At 36.1% G+C, this 18,557-nt stretch overlaps 1 protein-coding gene across 1 annotated transcript in view; it reads right to left on the reverse strand.

Annotated features, from left to right (window-relative positions):
- Window positions 1-1,884: 1,884 nt before the first annotated feature.
- The window catches only part of LOC122514149 (POU domain, class 6, transcription factor 1), a 129,596-nt gene continuing 112,923 nt past the window's right edge, over window positions 1,885-18,557 (reverse strand). Inside the window, 13 exon segments of the mRNA XM_043630812.1 lie at window positions 1,885-5,646; window positions 5,905-6,056; window positions 10,054-10,137; window positions 11,240-11,299; window positions 12,107-12,245; window positions 12,248-12,285; window positions 14,481-14,713; window positions 15,461-15,714; window positions 15,972-16,133; window positions 17,471-17,662; window positions 17,756-17,914; window positions 18,043-18,252; window positions 18,328-18,502. Of these exon segments, the coding sequence (XP_043486747.1) occupies window positions 5,525-5,646; window positions 5,905-6,056; window positions 10,054-10,137; window positions 11,240-11,299; window positions 12,107-12,245; window positions 12,248-12,285; window positions 14,481-14,713; window positions 15,461-15,714; window positions 15,972-16,133; window positions 17,471-17,662; window positions 17,756-17,914; window positions 18,043-18,252; window positions 18,328-18,502 (1,980 nt within the window). The 3' untranslated portion in view covers window positions 1,885-5,524.

Consider the following 18,557-nt stretch of genomic DNA (forward strand, 5'->3'; position numbering starts at 1 on the left):
ATTTAATTGTATACTTCTTGTGTGCTTAATCATCGACTGTGTGTGTATGTATTTTTTTTTTATTTTTTTATTATTCTTACTGTGCATCGAGGGTCAACGGACTGATTACTAACGTCGTATTTTGCGAAAACGACGTCGCGTCGAATGAGATTGATTGAAATAAATCAAACAAATCTCTCTCATCACGTCGCGTCCGCTGATAAAGAAAAGCGTACGATCCCGCGTTAGGAAAATCCTGGTATTTATTTTTTTTTTCTTTATTTCTTTTTTCTCTCTCTCTCTCTCTCTTTTTATTCTATTATTTGTTAATAATTCCACTTCCTCCTTCTTTTACCACGTATATTTATTCTTACTCTTATTCTTTCTCTCTCTGTGTGTGTACGATTTTTCTTCTTCTTATTTTTCTTTTCTTCGTTTCTGTACCCTTCCCTCGCGATCCCCCATCCCCAAACCCACCCTACCCTAGCCCCCGATCTATTATTTTCCTGTGTCGTTACGATGTCGCTACGAAATTTTGGCGACAATTTGTTCCCATAGCTGTAAAATTTCGATTATCGATCTTTCGCATGGTGTAACTTCGTTTACTTATTCCGTGATTATTTTTGTCCTCTCTCTCTCTCTCTCTAATTCATTCTGTCTTTCTGTTCTTTGCCTCAATTTCTTCTTCCTCTTCTTCTACGTCTTACCCTTCACATTTCTTAACCCCCTCGTTCTTCTCCTCTCGTTCCTTAACGAATCCACGTAATTGCTGATTGTATCGCGTAATAACTAGCTTAGCCTGTTTCTCGTATATACATATCAAGTGTAGTTTTTTTTTTTTTAATTCGCAGTACAGTTAATAGTATGTGTGTGTGTGTTGTTGTTTATTTTTCTTTTTTTTTTTGTTATTATTTTATAAAACGTAATAGGAACTTTGGTTTCTCTGGGCGATGTTTCAGGGACAGTTTCCTCTTCGATATTGGATAACAGCGATGCGAGTTTTCGACGAAAAGGGGAAAGATTTTAAAAAGATTCGTGATCAACTTCTTCGTTATATCCTTATTTTATTTCTTCTTTGTATATTCTTTTTTCTCTTTTTTCTTTCTTTCTTTCTTTCTTTCTTTTTTTTTCTCTAACTTTCCATCTTATCCAGCGATTATTATCCTTCTTTTAAGATTTTCCCATTTTGGTTTTTGTTCGTTTTATATTTTTCAATCTAATTTTCTCTTATTATTTTAATTATTATTTTTATGCCTAAATCACAAATGTTCGTATTAATATTTTGAAACGATGCGCGTAATGTAGAAAAATTGTTGTTTTTTTTTTTTTTTTTTTTTATTAGCGTAAAGAGCGAGGAAAAAATTTCGTGATATTATTTCTCTCTTTTTTTAGGTACATATTTATTTATTATTTTATTTTACATTTGTTTCTTTTTCTTTTCTTTTCTTTTTTTCTTTTTTTTTTTTTGGCTCGTTTTCTACTCGGAAACTGCTATGAAACATTCGCCCGTGGATCTATGATTTTTTTTTTTTGTTATTATTATTATTTCATTTTTTTTCCTTAGGAATATGACACTCACGGATACAGTTTCACATGATTTATTTTTTTTTTTTGTTTTGTTTTCTTTTACTTTGCTTAATACTCGCGTTTTTTATATTTCCGCAATAATCTATGAATATCGATTTCACGAAGAAAATACACATGATTCCTAATTCGTTATACCTTTTCTCTCGGACGTGCGTCCTTCCGATTTCCCATCTCCAATGCTCGCAAACCCGTCATTACTACACCACACGCAGCTCGCCTAACAGATTAATTAATAATCCTTTTTTTTATTCTCTCTCTTTCTCTCTCCCTTCCCCTCCTTCTCAATCTCTCTCTCTCTCTCTCTCTATCTATCTTCTCTTTTTCTCTCTTTAATACGCGTAACAAAATTTAATAACCGGAATATCTCTGTACAAACGTTTCTCTTTTCATTTTGTTTTTTTTGTCTCTTTTATTTTTTATCAAAAAGGATAACATACGATTCCCCAGTTTATATCCCCCCCAACCCCTTTTAACTAATCCCCCCCACCCATCCCACTTAGAATCGATCAAAATTTTGAATTTTGAATTTGTTTAATAACCCCGACCCCGACCATTTAGACCCACCCCCTACTATCCACGTATACAGACCACCCCCCCACCCCCTTACACACTTTTCATCCGCTCGCCATTCCTCACTCTCCTCTTAATTTATGATACAACTCTTTAGGAACAGATTACTTTGCTCGTCGGCACTCTTAATAATTATATAAGATCTTAATAATAATCTCCCTATATTTTTTTTCTTCTTCTTCTTCTTCTTTTTTCTTCTTCTTTCTCTTCTTCTTCGTCGTTTTTGTTTCCTCTTCTTTTCTTTTTTTTATTTTGTTTCTTTTACTAATTCTCTTTTGCTGTCTCTCGAAAAACACATTGCGCTGGACACATCTCGACGATCTATTTCCCCCCACCCCACCCCCCGTTTTGTCTTTCTTATTTTTATTCTTATTCTTCTTATTCTTCTATCTCTCTTCTTGTGTGTGTTATGTTTAAGTTTTAGTCGTTTTTAGAAGTATACTTTAACCATGTCAATTAACTTCGCACAAAATTCAGCTATTTAATAGCCTACGATAATTATTAAAAGTTTATTTTTCTTAAATATTACAACGCTTATAATCGATAATCTTAATATAGATATGTACACGGGGCTAAACCACTTGAAATCGCGCACCTAACTAATGTTTATTATTATTATTATTATTATTATATATTATTATTATATATTATTATTATTTATTTATTTATTTATTTATTTATTTATCTTCGATCGATTCTCCTCAAAGAGTTTTATTCACGTAATTTAGATGAATAATTAGTATCGGTAGTAAATAGTCCATTATTATAGGGAAGTTTATCATCTCACGTTTTTCCCTTTTATCTATTTTTACCTTTTTTCTCTTTTTTCTTTTTTCCTTTTCCACATTTCCCATTTATCTCGGTCGTACTTCTTTTTCTTTTATCGAAGGGAAGAAAAAAAAAAAGGATTACGAAGTACATCGCACAAACGTACGATATATCATTCTTTGAAATCTTTGAAATCGTTCAAATCGTCACACTTCCCCTCCCCCCTCCCTCTTTCTCCCCTTTTCTCACTCTCGTATTATTAGAAGAAAGAATGATTAGTTTATTATGGCTTTTCGCTATTTAAATTATCACGTTTAATTGCGAAAAATTTGTGTCAAGTTCGTTCATCGATCAGTTTTGCTTTTTTTTTTTTTTTTTTTTAAAGCTTTTCGATCTCGTTCCCATTTTCATATATGGCATTATATATTAATATTTATTTAAAAATTCGATACACAAATTTGAATAACGATGTGTCATATTTTTCGGGAGAGAGATTATAATAATAATAAACGATATCTCGAAAGAATTTGCATCGATTACTATTTACGTACGTATGTATGAGACATATATTTAATTTGAGCGTGTAGAATCCTGCAGTTTTTCTAATATTACATACGCGAATGACGTCTCACGAACGCTTCGTTCCAGTTAGGGGGGTAAGTACACGAAGCAAGGATTATTAATGCTATAATTTAAACAAATTACAAAATTATTGTTATAAACAATGACCAGTCTCGTTTCCGTATTCACGTTTCCATATACAATAAAAAATTAGAAAATTTGTGTGCGGACGTGTGTGTATGTGTGTGGTTTGTGTGTATTCGTATGTGGCTTTTGAGAAACGAGATCGCATTCGAATGATTTATTATCTCATTATTATCTTAATTTGAAACGATCGCGGACTAGTTTTATTTTTTCTTCTTCTTTTTCTTTTTTTCTTTTCATTTTTATTTTGCGCAAATCTTCGAACCTTACATGTCACAAGTTTGAGAAGCGAGGTGTGTTTACACGTCCATTTGGTCGCTCTATTATTTTCTTTTATTTCTTCTTCCTTCTACTTTTTCTTTCTTTTTTTTCTTTCTTTTTTTACGCGTCTTTTATACTTTCAACGTATATTGCATATTTAACGTTATATTGCATTAGTTAATTCGCTATGTAAAATCATGTAAAACCTTTCGTATGGTACATTGGAGAACATCGAAGGTATTTACTTTTTCCTCTTTTTGTACGCCAATGAATGATTGAATTCATTATTGGGATCGGGATTCTCTTCCCTGGTTTCTCATCAAGATTGAATATCTTAGAAAGCTTTATTGCATCCGGTTAGTCAAGTAATAATAATAACAGTCGTAATTATTAATATTAATCTTTATCTTTTTTTTGTTTTGTTTCTTTTTTTATTCTCTAGGATATTTTAAAATATTCAATCGAATCGATTTAACGATTTGAAATCCCTAACTTAAGTTCTGGTACAACTCTGCTTCTATCTCATTTATTCTTTTCTTTTTTTGTTCTTTTTTATTTACACAATGTATTCGAAACATATAAAAGTCGTGCTCGGTTGTTTTTTTTCCCCCCTTTGGAACATGTCAAACCATTCCAAGTTATTTTGATGGGAAATCGATTTTGACGAGAACCAGGAAGATAATCTTTTTCGATTGGTAACACGGTTTAAATTAACCGATTCGCAGAGTATTACCAACCGTAGATAATTCTCATTCAAGTTATCATAGGTTGGTAATAAAGATCTCTTTTTTAAGACGAGAATTAGAGAAAAAAAGGAAAAGCACAGATCCTTCGAGTTGTTTTATCAACGAAAAAAAGAGGAAGAAAAAACAGAAAAAAAAAGAAAAAAAATATTAAAAGAAAATTAATATCTTTCGTTTCATTTCTCATTTTAACTTTCGAAAATTTTCACACGAGCAGGACTATAAAAGCTAATTTACAGATTAGATCTTTCGTATACTCTCTGCGATCACATTGTCCCAACGGGACTTAGTCTCTTAGTTTTTTATTTTATTTTATTTTAATTAATTAATTTTTTTTTTCACTTTTCGCTGCGCATTTCGTTCAGTTTCGATCTATTTCGTGGGCATGATCGACTAGATGACGACGCTGCTGATTTTATGTTTCGTTTTGTTCCTCGTGGAAAAGATGGACCTAAAGAAGAGATCGTAAAGATCGATGTGTACAGTCTTGAAAGAATTTTTTAAGTGAGAGATATCACTTTATCGATCATTGAACACGATGAAACCGAAACCGAACGATTATAAAAGTACTTCGTTATCTTTTTGAGAATAAAAATGTCTAGAAGGGATCGATCACTCGATCGGGATATCATCATCATCATCATCTCTTTTCTTCTTTTTTAAAGAATAATAAATTCATTCCTCTAATCCTTCCGCAAATTTCTTCTCGCAAAAGCTTTAACGATCCTTGAAATTCAAACTAGCTTCGTTCTCGGAGACATCGGAACATCCTCGAAGCGATTCTTCATCTTCATCTCTTCATCTTCATTTACTTCTTCTTCATCTTCATCTTCTTCTTCTTATTCTTCTTCTTCTTTTTCTTCATCTTTCTCGCTGATTATTTCCATAGATGATCATCGATCAACGTCGATTTACTCGATCCCCTTCATCATTCTCGCTGTATTCTTTAACGATTGTCTTTTATTGCAGAACCAAATTCTAATCACTTCTCTGTCGTATCCTAAACGATGTGCTAGCGTTGTAATCTCGGTACCTAAGAAGATACAAAAACAAAAACAAATTATTTATCAAATTTTATCCCGGTGAGGTTATAATCAAGAGAAATCATTTTTATTTCCTTTTCTTTTTGTGTTTTCTTAATTAATTATTCACAGTTAAAACTACGTACTCTCGTGTTGACATAGATAAAAAAAAGAAAAAAATTTGATTGCAAAATGGCTACTCGATTGCGCGTAGAAGAATTAATTGTCTATTATTTATCTTGTATTGTTTATTTAATGAATTTTCTCACCGTTGGGATGAGTATTTCTGTCGAAATGAGCGTTGAGCAATTCCAAAGCCTGAGGTGTGAAGGACGTCCGTCTCTTCCTCTTTTTGGTTGGTTCGACTCCGATGAAGTCCGTGAGATGATTCACTCCGCTCTTGTACCTGCAATCACGCGCACTGCTCTCGCTCAAATTCTGTAAAATCGTCTTCTCCTTTCGTATCTAACGCGATAAATCGTCCGAACGAGAATTTACTATAATATATAGAATATTTTACTCATTTTTATAATCATTATTATTCATTTCACTATATACAATTTTCAATTTTAGTTTCGTATCATTCGACATAAATGAATATTCCAAAATTTAAAAAACGTTCGAAAGATTTTCTGTAGATTATCAATTTTATCATAAAATATATATATAAAAGATATTTCGATGAAATCGATTATTTATTTATTTATTTATTTAATTTATTGACGGGAAGCACCATTTAATAGATAATCTGAATAAATGGTGTTGAGGACGGAGATTAGAAAAAGAAAACGTTTTAAAAGACGTTCAAAATAATGTTTTACAGATGATATTGATTTAAATGATATTGAATTATTACTTTGTAACACAATCATGTATAAGATAAATAAATATAAATCATATAGATCGTTAATGTCCGAAGAAAATGTAGGATGATACTTTAAATAATCGACTTTATCGAAAAATCCTATAAATAATGCTCGCGTACAATAGATTTACGTAAAAAATTGTAAACTTTAAAATCGAGGATATATGTGCCTCTGCGTATATTTGAAAGTTAATTCGCGTGAAAAGCATTTGTTCGGGATCGTTAAAACATCCTTCATCCCTCGTCTTTGCTTAATTGTTTTATTTCTTTTTTTCTTTTTTTTCTTTTTTTTTTGTTCCACCCGTTTGTTGTTTCCGTTGGTGTTCTTTTTTCTCGATCCTTTCGAAAACAGGACGCAAAACCGTAGAAAAACTTTTTCGACCAGTCAACGAGAGACGACGACTCTCAGTAACAACCCCCACCCCCATCCCCACCCCACTGAGCGAGATAAATAAAGTTAGCGATTGCGAATGAACGGGTGAATTGAAGTACGGGAAAACAGTCGTAAACAGGGATATCCATCCATAGTTGAACGTTATTACGAATTATTAAAAATGTCACGCGATTTGGATGGAAACGGAGACGAAATACGACGAGATAGAAGTTAATTGTACAAAAAAAAAAAAAAGACCAAAAACAACTTTACGAAATGTTTCGGAATCCTTTGTGAGAAACAATAACTCGTATTTATCTTCAATATTCTTCGACACCGATTTACACGTGTGTGTCCCCTCCCCCTTTTTCGGTGATTATGAAATATGTTGATTATAGGAAAACATTATAAGGTAAGAAATAAAGATTCTATCGCGATTTCTCTCTCTCTCTCTCTCTCTCTTTCTGTACATTTAAACGAGAAAGAAGAAAAAATAGTACAGGCAACAAAATCGTCACGTGCAAGAGTTGGCACGAAATTCTCTCTTTCTTTTTCTGTCTCTCTCTGTCTCTCTCTAGAACAAAACGACAAAAATTTATGTTTTTAATTTAAACTCCGAATGACCAGCACCAGGTCGTGGACCGAAAGAGAAAAAGTGCAGTTCGTCCGTGTCGTCCGTGTCGTAGTCCTTAGACGTCGTGTCTTTGTCGGCCTTGTCCTCGTCCTTGTCCCCCCCATCCCCCCACCACCTCGTTCGAAACGGGGTTAGAGGCCATTAGCATCGCCCAGTGATATTTCGTCGAATTCGCGAAAACAATATGCTAATGGAGAACGCGTCTGTTCTTTGCCCAGAGTCGGAACGATTCCAATGGGGTAGGAGAGTTGTCGGGGTAGAGGGGAGGAGAGAGTGCTGCCAAGGAAGACGAAGAAGGATATTCCGGGAGGTTTGCGGGCTGAATCGGTTAAGAACGTGCCGGAGTTTCCGTGGTGGCTTTACTTTTGCGTGGGTGTAAGTGAGAAACAATGAGAGAAATAAAGAAAGAAAGAAAGAAAGAAAGTGAGTAAGTAAGTAAGAGAAAAGAACAAAAAAAAGGTAGAGAAGAAGAAGAAGAAGAAGAAGAGGAAGAAAAAGACGAAGAAGAAGGACAGTAGATTCTTGTTGGTGTATATGTGTCTGTGTGCGTAAAAGAAAGAAAGAAGAGAGAGAGAGAGTAGAAGGAAGGTTTGCTGCAGGAGGAGAGGTACATCAGAAACCTGATTTTAATTAGTCCACAGTTTAATTACTCGGCAGATAAATCGTGCACGTGCACCGCATAAACTAGCCGCTTTCATTTTTCCCGGACTGCGATGGCGATGGCGGCGGCAACAGCAACGGCAACGGCAATGGCAACGGCAACGGCAACGGGCAACGGCAACGGCGGCCGTCGCTCGCACTTAGTTTCTACGTTGGGAGAATGCGAGATGGGTCATTGTTGCTGTTTTCTGTCATGAGAAGAAAAATGACCAAAGCATAGAAGAAGTAACTTCCTTCCATCTCTACCAACGCTCTTCTGTCTCTCTTTCATTCTAAATTCAGAAATACAGCTATAATAATTGAGTGGATCTTTGGAAGAGAAGAAGTACTTGCTCGATGATTGTTTTTATCAAGCTTTCTCACGGAACAACAACTGTTCATGCTTTTTCCTTGGATTATCTGGTGATCATACCTACTAGATTTCTATAATGATCCAATTTTTGTATCGAGATAGGGGATACATTGCGTTATAATAGAAAACATTCGTACTCATTGCGGTTCAACAATTTTGATACCCGATAAAATATGAAAAATTCTATTCCGACAAGTTCTACGAATTGAATATCGAAAACATTCATTCGAAAGGAGTTTTATTAGCTATTACAAAATGAATAATTATCTATCTCCGAGAAAATAATTACGTTGGAAGAAGAAATACTCTCTCGAGGAGATCGTCCCGTCTAACATAAGTTTGACCGTAAGATCGCGATCTCTCCCGCGGACTCGGAGACTCGCGTGTGCCATCGGAACTTAGCCAGGTTAACGGTTCTCCGTTCGCCTTCTTCTCCAACCTCCCTCCCTCCCTCCCTCGCTCCCTCTATCACCCCCCCGTGCGTCCACCCTCCTTTCCTCTTCTCCAACGTCCTCACCGCCGTCTGCAGTATTCTAATTAACATTCCGCGTATTTATTAGACGCGGATCGGCAATTAATCAGCTGGATTCAATTAGCGAATTACCAATTAGCACGCACGCGTTCACACGCTCGCCCGGGACGCGGCCCGGTCTTCGCTTGGAGGGAGAATATGTGTGTTTCTATGTGTGTGTGTGTGTTTGGCGAGAGAGAGAGAACCGAGAGATCCTGTTGGACGATTGCGGAATAATCGTGTATCGAGGCTAAAGCGATAGGATACCACTTCGTAGTAATTATTTGTATAGCATTTAGAACTGTTTCAAAGGATTCCGACTTTAACATTCGAGAAAGTTGAATTATCTTCCGTTTATATTATACTTTTCGAGTTAGAATCTAAATATTCCGAATAAAAAGTAACGATCGGATGATATCTTATCTTTTCCATTGAAAAACTAGCTAGTAAGTTTTGAGAAAACATTTCGATGTCACACAAACGATATTATTAATCGTCTTTGTTTTTTTGCTTATATGATCAGGTTTCTAATCTCACGTTTATTATCGACATGTTAAGTAACCCGTTTATTTCAAGTATTTAATTGTAAGTAGAAATGTGTCGAGTAATACACGTTTCTCGTTGCGTTTAAATTGCACCAGAGAATGCGACCGAAGATCTTCCATACTCGAATGTTTTCTTTTCTTGCTTTATGATAAGTGAATATACGTACGTACATGCGTTTGACTATGTATTCGTAGGTATTTGTATGCGTACGGGGGACCGGTCCAGTTAGAGGAAGACGAGATTTATGTAAGTTTTCTTTCCTTTTTTTTTTTCTTTCTACTTCGATCGCGTTGTCTAACGATTTACGTTGGACAGGTTTTTAATTACTTTCTCATTCAGGTTACCTACTCGATAGATGCTTATCCCGTAACGATCTTTCGAAACGTAATTGAAAGTACGAGGAAGAAGGAGGAAGATCTACTACTTATCCTTTACGGTTAAATCTTAGAAAAAGTGAATGAGAGATATGTGTCTCACCTTTCCTCGGCTTCCTTCATCCACCTCTCCAGAACGGGCTTGATTTTTTGCGCACTTTTAGGCGTGATGTCCAGCTTTTCGAATCTAGACCGAACAGGAATAACGGATTATCGCATTGTCTGATTTATTAAGAAAATCATCCTTAGAGAACGATAGATTTGAGAGAGATAGAGATAGAGAGAGAGAAAAAAAGAAAAAAAAAAAAAAAAAAAAAAAAAGAAATGTCCACGAGAGGGAATAATTTAATTGAAATTTTGCTTCCCCCCTCTCGAGAACATTTTTCTTTTCGTTTAATTTTTTTCTTTTCCTTTTTTTCTTGGTTAGTATTTTCATTTAGATAGCATAAAGTAAGAGAGTTTGTTTTCGAATAGAATCCAATTAACACACGATCGTCCACACCGAAATGTGTGTTCGACGAAGGAGCACTAAGAAAAAGGGCATGCATCGATCGAATAACAGGACATTGACAATGCGCGTTGCATGCTTTCGAAGATTTGGTGATGCCGTGTATGATGTTGCCAACGCAGTTCGTCGCCAAAGAAGAAAGAACGAATCCGAGGATCGAAAGGACAAAGATAAGTAAAAGAAAGATAAATAGATAGATAGATAAATAGATAGATAGATAGATAGACGGATAAATAGAGAAAGAAAATAGATGTTATTAATTTTTCTCGTTTTTCATTTCTTTTTTTTTTTCTTTTTTTTTGTTAAACAACGAAAAGACAGCGACAGTTCGAGAGTATTCGTCGATACGTTCGTTGCGTTGGCGACATCATGCCCAAGTTTGCCAATGCCTGGCTCGGAGAGAAACTATTCGTTAATCTCAAAAAGTGCTCCTTATCGCAAATTTCTCTTTTCCGGATGCGGAATTAGAAATTAGTAAGAGTGTTTTGCAGCTATACCCAAATATGCCCGATCGGATTCGCGTACGGTGTGAGAATATTCAAAATCGTTTCATCGTTGCATCATTTTATTTTATTTTATTACGTTTTTTTTCTTTCTTTCTTGCTTTCTTTTTGCGACGTATTGAGAAAACATTGATTTTTGTTCCAAAATGAAATGACATGGAGTGAGCGATTATTTCATGGCCCGTTATTGCACGCTTTATAACCGCGTTGATTTTAGCGTTTTTTTTTTTTTTAATTTTTAATTTTTAGGTGAATTAGGTAGCATATGAGGGGTGAACGTACGTAGCTGCTGCTGTGACACAATCTGCGAGGCAGCGTACATCTGGGTAGCCAGGGCACTGGGGAACAATCACCAATGCTTAAATTAGTCGATACGATTAAAGAGACTCTAAATACGTTTTGTGTGTTGTCTTTTAAATTTTTATTTATTTTTTTTTAATAATTATTTTTTCTAATATTTTTCTAACACACGCTTTGCTAATGGCACACTCGACCACGTTGGTTCCTTCTCGTTCCATCGGTCCTTCCTATTCGAAGATTTGTTTTCTCTTCGTTTATATAATTGTATCTAATTTCAAACGAACAAAAAATAAACAAAAATATTATATCATATAAATACATCTTCGATTCAAGGAACCAACGTAGTCATAGTCATTCGAGTTGTGACGAGAAGTAATCAAATAACTCTTGTCACGAAAAACATTGAATCATTCGTGATAGTTTAACTACACTGCTTGTGCGTTAATTGCGTGTATATAAATCGGATTCGATTTCGTGAGGAACGCGAGGATGAGATGCGTGAAATCTCATTCTCTTCATCTATTTTTTTTTCTTTTCTTTTTTTTTTCCAAACTTTAAGAATTTAATATTATCCTGAAAAATGACCGTATTGACAAAATTCTACAGAAAGTTCTTTCATTTTCTTTTATCTTTTTTTTTATATCGAACGGTATGTATGTACATGGAAAAGTGTCGACCCTTTTAAACGCCATTTCCAGTGACCTGGCACACTATTCGTCGTATATAATTGTTTCATTTGTTGTGACTACTCTTTTCATTGACGTTAGTTTCTCTTCCTTGTCTTTTAATAGTATCTTATTCCTTTTAAATGCTATATGGAAAAAATATCAAATAAAAGAGCCTACCGGCATATGGCACTCTGACTATAAGCAGGACCTTCGGTAACGCTAAGGGCTTGACCAACTTGGGTCTGCGTTAGGCCCAAGGAAAGTCTACGAAGCTTGAAAACTTTCGCAAACTCCTTGATCTCGTCAAGGTTGATACATCTACGACGTTGTTCGTGGCTTCGTTGATGTCGGTTGATCTGAAAAAAGAGAAATGTACTGCGATAATCAAGACAAATTTCATTCGAATCGTTGGAATATCCTAAAAAGTAAGAGACTCGTTGTTCTCTTTATCATAATAAATAATGAATAATAAGTGACAGAGATATGAATAATCGTGCCCATAATTATAAAAGTGGTATTTGAAAGATTACATTTGAACACTGAATGAATTCCATATAATGTTGAATAACAACCACTATCTAATAATTCAATTTTAACAATATCGTAAAAATTACGTTGAATTATTGAGTTTAAAATAATGTGGTGGTGAACTAACTGATAAACTAATTTTTTTTTTTTTAATTTTCGCTTAGACCACTTTCATAATTATGGATGAGCACAATTATGAATCGGTAAAAGAAATCGATAATTGAATGTAGTACACGTAACATTAAAACGTCTTAATTAAAAAGGAAAAGAAGAATAAGGAATAAGAAAAGAGAAATAAAAAAAAAAACAAAGAGGAATAAAAAAGGAAATTAGAAAATAGTAACTCGAAGTTGTACTACATAGTTTGTTAGAAAAGAAAAAAAATGACGAAGGATGTATCATATCTCGGCTCTTAATTGCAGACTCGAGAGGATAGGCACGAGGAGATATCGGTTTATCCAGTATATACACAGAAGTTATTCCATGATCGTTCTAACGGCTCACATTCCTAACGCATTAGGCTCGCGATGTAGTCTCGGTCGAGCGAGCGTGCACGTTTTCGATCGATTCGTCAGAACGTATCCTGGCAGCCGGCGAGAAGCTGCCTAATGACATCAACCGTGGCGGCTTCGTTAAAGCACTTTGAATTACATCGATTTCACTCGTAAATCTGTCACCCCAAATGTTTTTAAGGCGTGCTTAAGCATAAACAAACGTCTTGCCCCGCACCGATGGTTGTTGATCTTAAATACTTTCCTCCTCTACGCCTACTTTTCTAAGATCGCGGAACTTATCTTTTTTTCTCTCTCTTTTTGTTAGAAAAATAAGGTAAGATGAGGATTTTTTTTGTTTTCTTATCGATTGTCATAACAATCGACGAATAATAATCTAAAATAATTATTCACATTTAATTATAAGTATATATTACGTTAAACAAATTTTTTATCTTTACTTTCGCGTTAGGATATCGTTATATAAAAACGTTACCTTTCTACGTTACTATATCGAATTTTCAAGAAATTGAAATTGAGTATCCTCTTTATACGTAGTTAAGAAATTACCGAGAGTGAATCTTACGCGCAAAGTGTGGAGCAACGTTATAATCTATCTTCGCGTTAGCAGAGCTCGATGATGTTCCCCATTCGATAATGGCAATTGAGTATCGTTAGGCGGTGAATGATCATTCGAGTCGAGTGGAAATGACGAAGTGGCAGACTATGGAGCGCGGCTATGATTGTGAATTATTAAAATTATTATCGGCAGGTTCGAGGTTAGCCTCGTCGTTGGAATCGTCGATGGGTTCCTAGAAGACGGCCACTAAGTAGCCAATCTAATGTCCCGTAATGAGCCGGAATGTTGTACGATATCCTGTTGTACGTTACCATGGGATTACCGAGCTACTCGACTCGAGTTCCAGCGACTAGCTTAAGTACACTCTCGTGTAGAGGATCGACTGAGTTTACTACTTGCAATCGTCTTCCGATTGCTAACAATATAATACCTTATCACCAATGATTTATGTCACTCAAAACAGATTCTGACAGTGAATATATTCTCTAAGATATTAACATATTGTATATACATCTATGTGAAAATATTTATACTTTCTCAAAAATTTCTTTCTCATTCGAAACGATCAAATTATATATTTCACATTATTTTGACTTTACTTATCTATTTAACAAAACTTTCAATTGTTGAAAAAAGTCTAATAAATAATCTAGCCACATTTAATATGTGAATAAGCAACCCGATCGGAAAACAAAAATAAAAACCATAAATCTCGATCTCATTGAAAATGTGGGGTATAAGTGTGAGATGGTGTTAGTAAAAAAGTGACTAAAAATCGCAAAAAAAAAAAAAGGGAAAATAAATAATAATAAGAATACGTTAAAAAAGAATTCAACAAACTCGTTGGAATATGAAGTTTCGATATAATACACGATACTCGATCTAACAACAAAGTCTTGATAACAAAAATTTCGATGAGTTGTTTAAAAAAGTTCGATAAGAAAAATAAGACGGGTCGTTCTTACTCGGAGAGTCGTTAAGAAGATCATCTTCTTCCTCCTTGGGACTGTGCATAGTACTTGGCGAGGCCTTTATTCCTCCAGTTCCACTAGGACCGTGCGTCGTCGTGATGGTAATCTCACCGTTGCTAGACGTCAATCTGTTTAGAGCAGAGGCTGCGGAGACTACAGATTCGTTCAAAGGCGACGACTGTTCCGGTCTTTCTCTGTGATGCTTTTCTGGTGGCTGTGAACGATACGATAGGATGATAGAGAGAATGAGAAGAAATAAATAAAGAAAGAAAGAAAGAAAGAAATAAGAGAGAAAGAGTAAGAGGGGGTAGGGAAGGGAAGGGAAGAGAAGGGAACGGATTAGTTTCTTCATCCCTCCCCCTATCTCTCCGAAGAACGACAATACTCTTCTCTTCCACGCCAATTATGCACTTAATAATGAGACGGAGTCTCGGGATCAGGACACTTTAGAGTCTAATTAGTGGAAGGAACGCCGTCGGTACGGAATACTTTCTTAACGAGATTGCTTGCTATTGGGAATTATTCAGGTCGTACTGTGCTGATCTTACGATGGTTAACGTCTATTCGTTCCGTGGAAACTCCGTGGTTTGGTCGTGTATATATATCGTATAGGGATACAAGTTCGTATACATTACCGGGAAGCGATCGGAGAAGAATAATTCTCGTCTCGTGAGGTCATTACGATCGATCTAACAAAGTAGAGAACCTAACGGATAAGCTTAAGAAAATTGATAGAAAGAGAGAGAGAGAGAGGGAGAGAAAGGGAAGGAGAAAGTTGAAATCATTTATCGTAGTTTATTTTCTTGATGTATGATATTATCTTAGATATTTTGGTTAAACGATTTGCAAACGCGTTAGTGTATGATCTCGTTCAGCTAAAGCGATTTCCAAAACCACGTTTAACTACTACATTGTAAGACGTTACGATATGGAACGAGGATACAGCGTTAGCTTCACTTACCGTGTAATGATTCATGTGCGAGCCATGTCGATGGCCGTGCTGTTGCGGTGACGTTGTGAGAAGTGGTTGTTGAGAAGCCTGGGCAGCTTGGACGGCTTGCGCTGCCTGAGCTTGTGCCGCTTGAGCTGCCTGAAGCAGCTGCTGGGGTTGCATTGCATTCAGAAGCTGTTGGCTCGCCGAACTGTTGCTCAAAAGGTGAGGCAGTGCTGCAGGATTCAAGCCTAATCCCGATGCCAGACTCGGACTTGTCGGAACTAACGCACAAACAAACGCGCGCGCGCGTGCACACATTCAGTCTAACGTTTATACTAACTCGAGGAAATACACTTTGTACCTTGTTATCAAATTGAGTTTAAATGTAGGAAGAATGGATGATTCGCGTAAGAAAATTAACTATTCCGATGCAAGGTGGTTTATAATCAAACGAATTTATTTAGAAGGATTTAGAGTTCTTTTTTTTGTCAGGATCTTGCGTGTTATAATTATTAAGAAGAAATATAAGCTCTCTTACCGTTGCTCGTTGGCGTGTTCAACATATTTTGGGGTTGGGCGATCGATTGAAGATTTGCCAACGTCGTAGAAACTACTTGACCATTGCTGAGTGCCAAGTTGACCATTTGATTATTCGTAACGTGGTTTACGGGAATGGTCAATATAGTTTGCGTTGCTATACCTAAATAGAGAAATGAATTTTCCTTAAATATGTTAACTCGTTAAAATACTTTAGTTAAAATGTTACTTAAGATATAATTAATCTTAAAAACATTCTTCAATTCGATAAACACTTCGTTTCCATTATGTAGCTAATCCACGCGTCGTTGATCCAGGATGGATAGTAAAGTTATCAGAGTCTCATAGAGGGATTATTAGGCAACCCATAGGGCAGGTAACCTCCCAGGCTAGCGTAGTTGGCAAACTATTATCGTCATCTTAATAGTGGGTACAGGTACTGGCCCTGGACTGGGCTGCGAGAAGGACGCCTAATCATACTTAGAATAGTTTCGGGATTACCTCCAGCTCCGCTAATCTGATTACCCTGTACACGCGCTTAATATGATTACTGATCATGAGTACGTACCCGTGTTGGTACCTATAGCCGAGCTAAGCAAATCCTGTATTCCGAACAGCCATAAAAGTTTCACGTTCTGAGTTAATGTCAACTGACAATCCGATTATGGTTTACGATAACGAATAGTAAGTCGGAAAAGTTGTACATCTTTTTCTTTTATTTCTAACTTTTCTATAGCGATTAGATAAATACTTAAATATATATTCTTTAGGAAATATATCCGTTGAAGCTACAAAGAAATATTTGACACGTATTTTTAGATGTAAGAAAGAAAGAGAGAGAGAGAGAGAGAGATAAACAACATTTACTATATAATACAATCATTTATTTTATTTTAATCAATTCGTCTCAGTCTGGAACTTTCAATCAACTTAAGCTGCTTTCTCCGTCTACGTTTCTACCTCTCTCTCTTTCTCTCCTTTACTCTTCGTAGCCTCAACCCTCTCTCTCTCTCTCTGTGTGTGTGTCCCTCGATTGCCAGAATAGGAACTTAACTTGGTAGAAACGAAGTTAGCGCGGACCACAATCGATATAATAGCCGCCGAATCCGCGAAGCTGATGTCCAGCTAGAGTAGCCGGGCGGGAAGGGATAGTTCGGAGGGCGGGACCAAGGAAAGGAGAACGAGGAAAGAGCAGCTATGGGTGGGACAAGGATCTGTAGGGTTGGAATGGGGTAGTGAGACGTTAATTATACATTGAAATTAGTTGCAGAGTTTGCCCTATGCTTGCCGAGGCGATCTAGAAGCACTACTAAGTATGGCCGACTGGTCAACCTTCGTTGAAATTAACCAGAGATAGTCGATATAATATATATATCGTACATTGATCGGACAATATTATTATTATTATTATTACCTATTCCTACATTTCACTGCATCTTATCGATTCGAAAATTTCATTTACCTAGGACCAATGCTAGATTATCGTCATACGACACTTACCTTGAGAAGTAGGGATTAAAAGTTGGGCTCCTTGAAGACCCTGAACCAATTGACCGGACATTAGGATGAACTGTGGCATTGCCACCGGTTGTGGTTGAGACAATAGCTGAGGTAACGTCACCATTGGCGCTGGACTCGGTGGCAAAAGATGTGGTCCTGCTGTTGTACTCGAAGCTGTTGGCGCAGTACCTCCTGCGAAAAGATAAATAAATAAAACGATGGATTTTATATTATATCAACGATTTATTTATTTGGATCAGTTAGAAAATTAATTTTGTTATCTACCGGACGAGCTAACGGTGAGATTCAAAGGAGTATTGATCAGCTGATTGTTGCTTAGTCCTGCTGTCATTCCTTGAAGACCGGCAGCCAATGATGCAACTTGCGGAAGATTCTGAAGATTCGCTAGATTTTGAAGGTTTTGTAAAGTCACCATACCGGCCACTGTAATTCAAATGATTTTTTTTATTGTTTTCTTTTTTTCCTTTTTCTTGTTTAACACCAGATCATCCTAATATCTCTTTTCATAAAAAATATATCCTATAAATAAATAAATTTCAATGCATGCTTACTAGTTCCATTGAGATGAGCTTGCGCCACCGCCGCTCGTTTCGCCTGATGAAGATTTTCCGGCGACGGGCTTCGCAGTCTCTTCCGAGAATTTTTTACATCGTCCATCATCATTTGATGCTCGTGCAACGATCCTGTCGCCGATTCGGGACTCTCCAAATTCTGTAGATTTTCGAAATTTTGTAAATTTTGAAGAGTAACCATCGCAGCCACTGTAATACAGACGAAAATATTAACAATAAATGAACAATCTCGATCGGTATAAATCGATTAAGGTCGATTCTTACTGGTTCCATTAATGTGCGCTTGCGGTACAGCAGCGCGTTTAGCTTGATGCAAATTCTCAGGAGACGGAGTCCGTCGTCTTTTTCGAGAATTTTTGATATCTTCCAACATCATTTGGTGTTCGTGCATCGCGCCTGTTGCTGGTTCTGGACTTCCAGCGCTACTCCTGTCGCTATCCTGAAACAAGAGACCAATTTTGATTCCATTAAAGAAACGATTTCATCAACGAATA

This window comes from Polistes fuscatus, unplaced genomic scaffold, assembly GCF_010416935.1.
Source record: "Polistes fuscatus isolate 324 unplaced genomic scaffold, CU_Pfus_HIC Scaffold14, whole genome shotgun sequence".
Lineage (NCBI taxonomy): Eukaryota > Metazoa > Arthropoda > Insecta > Hymenoptera > Vespidae > Polistes > Polistes fuscatus.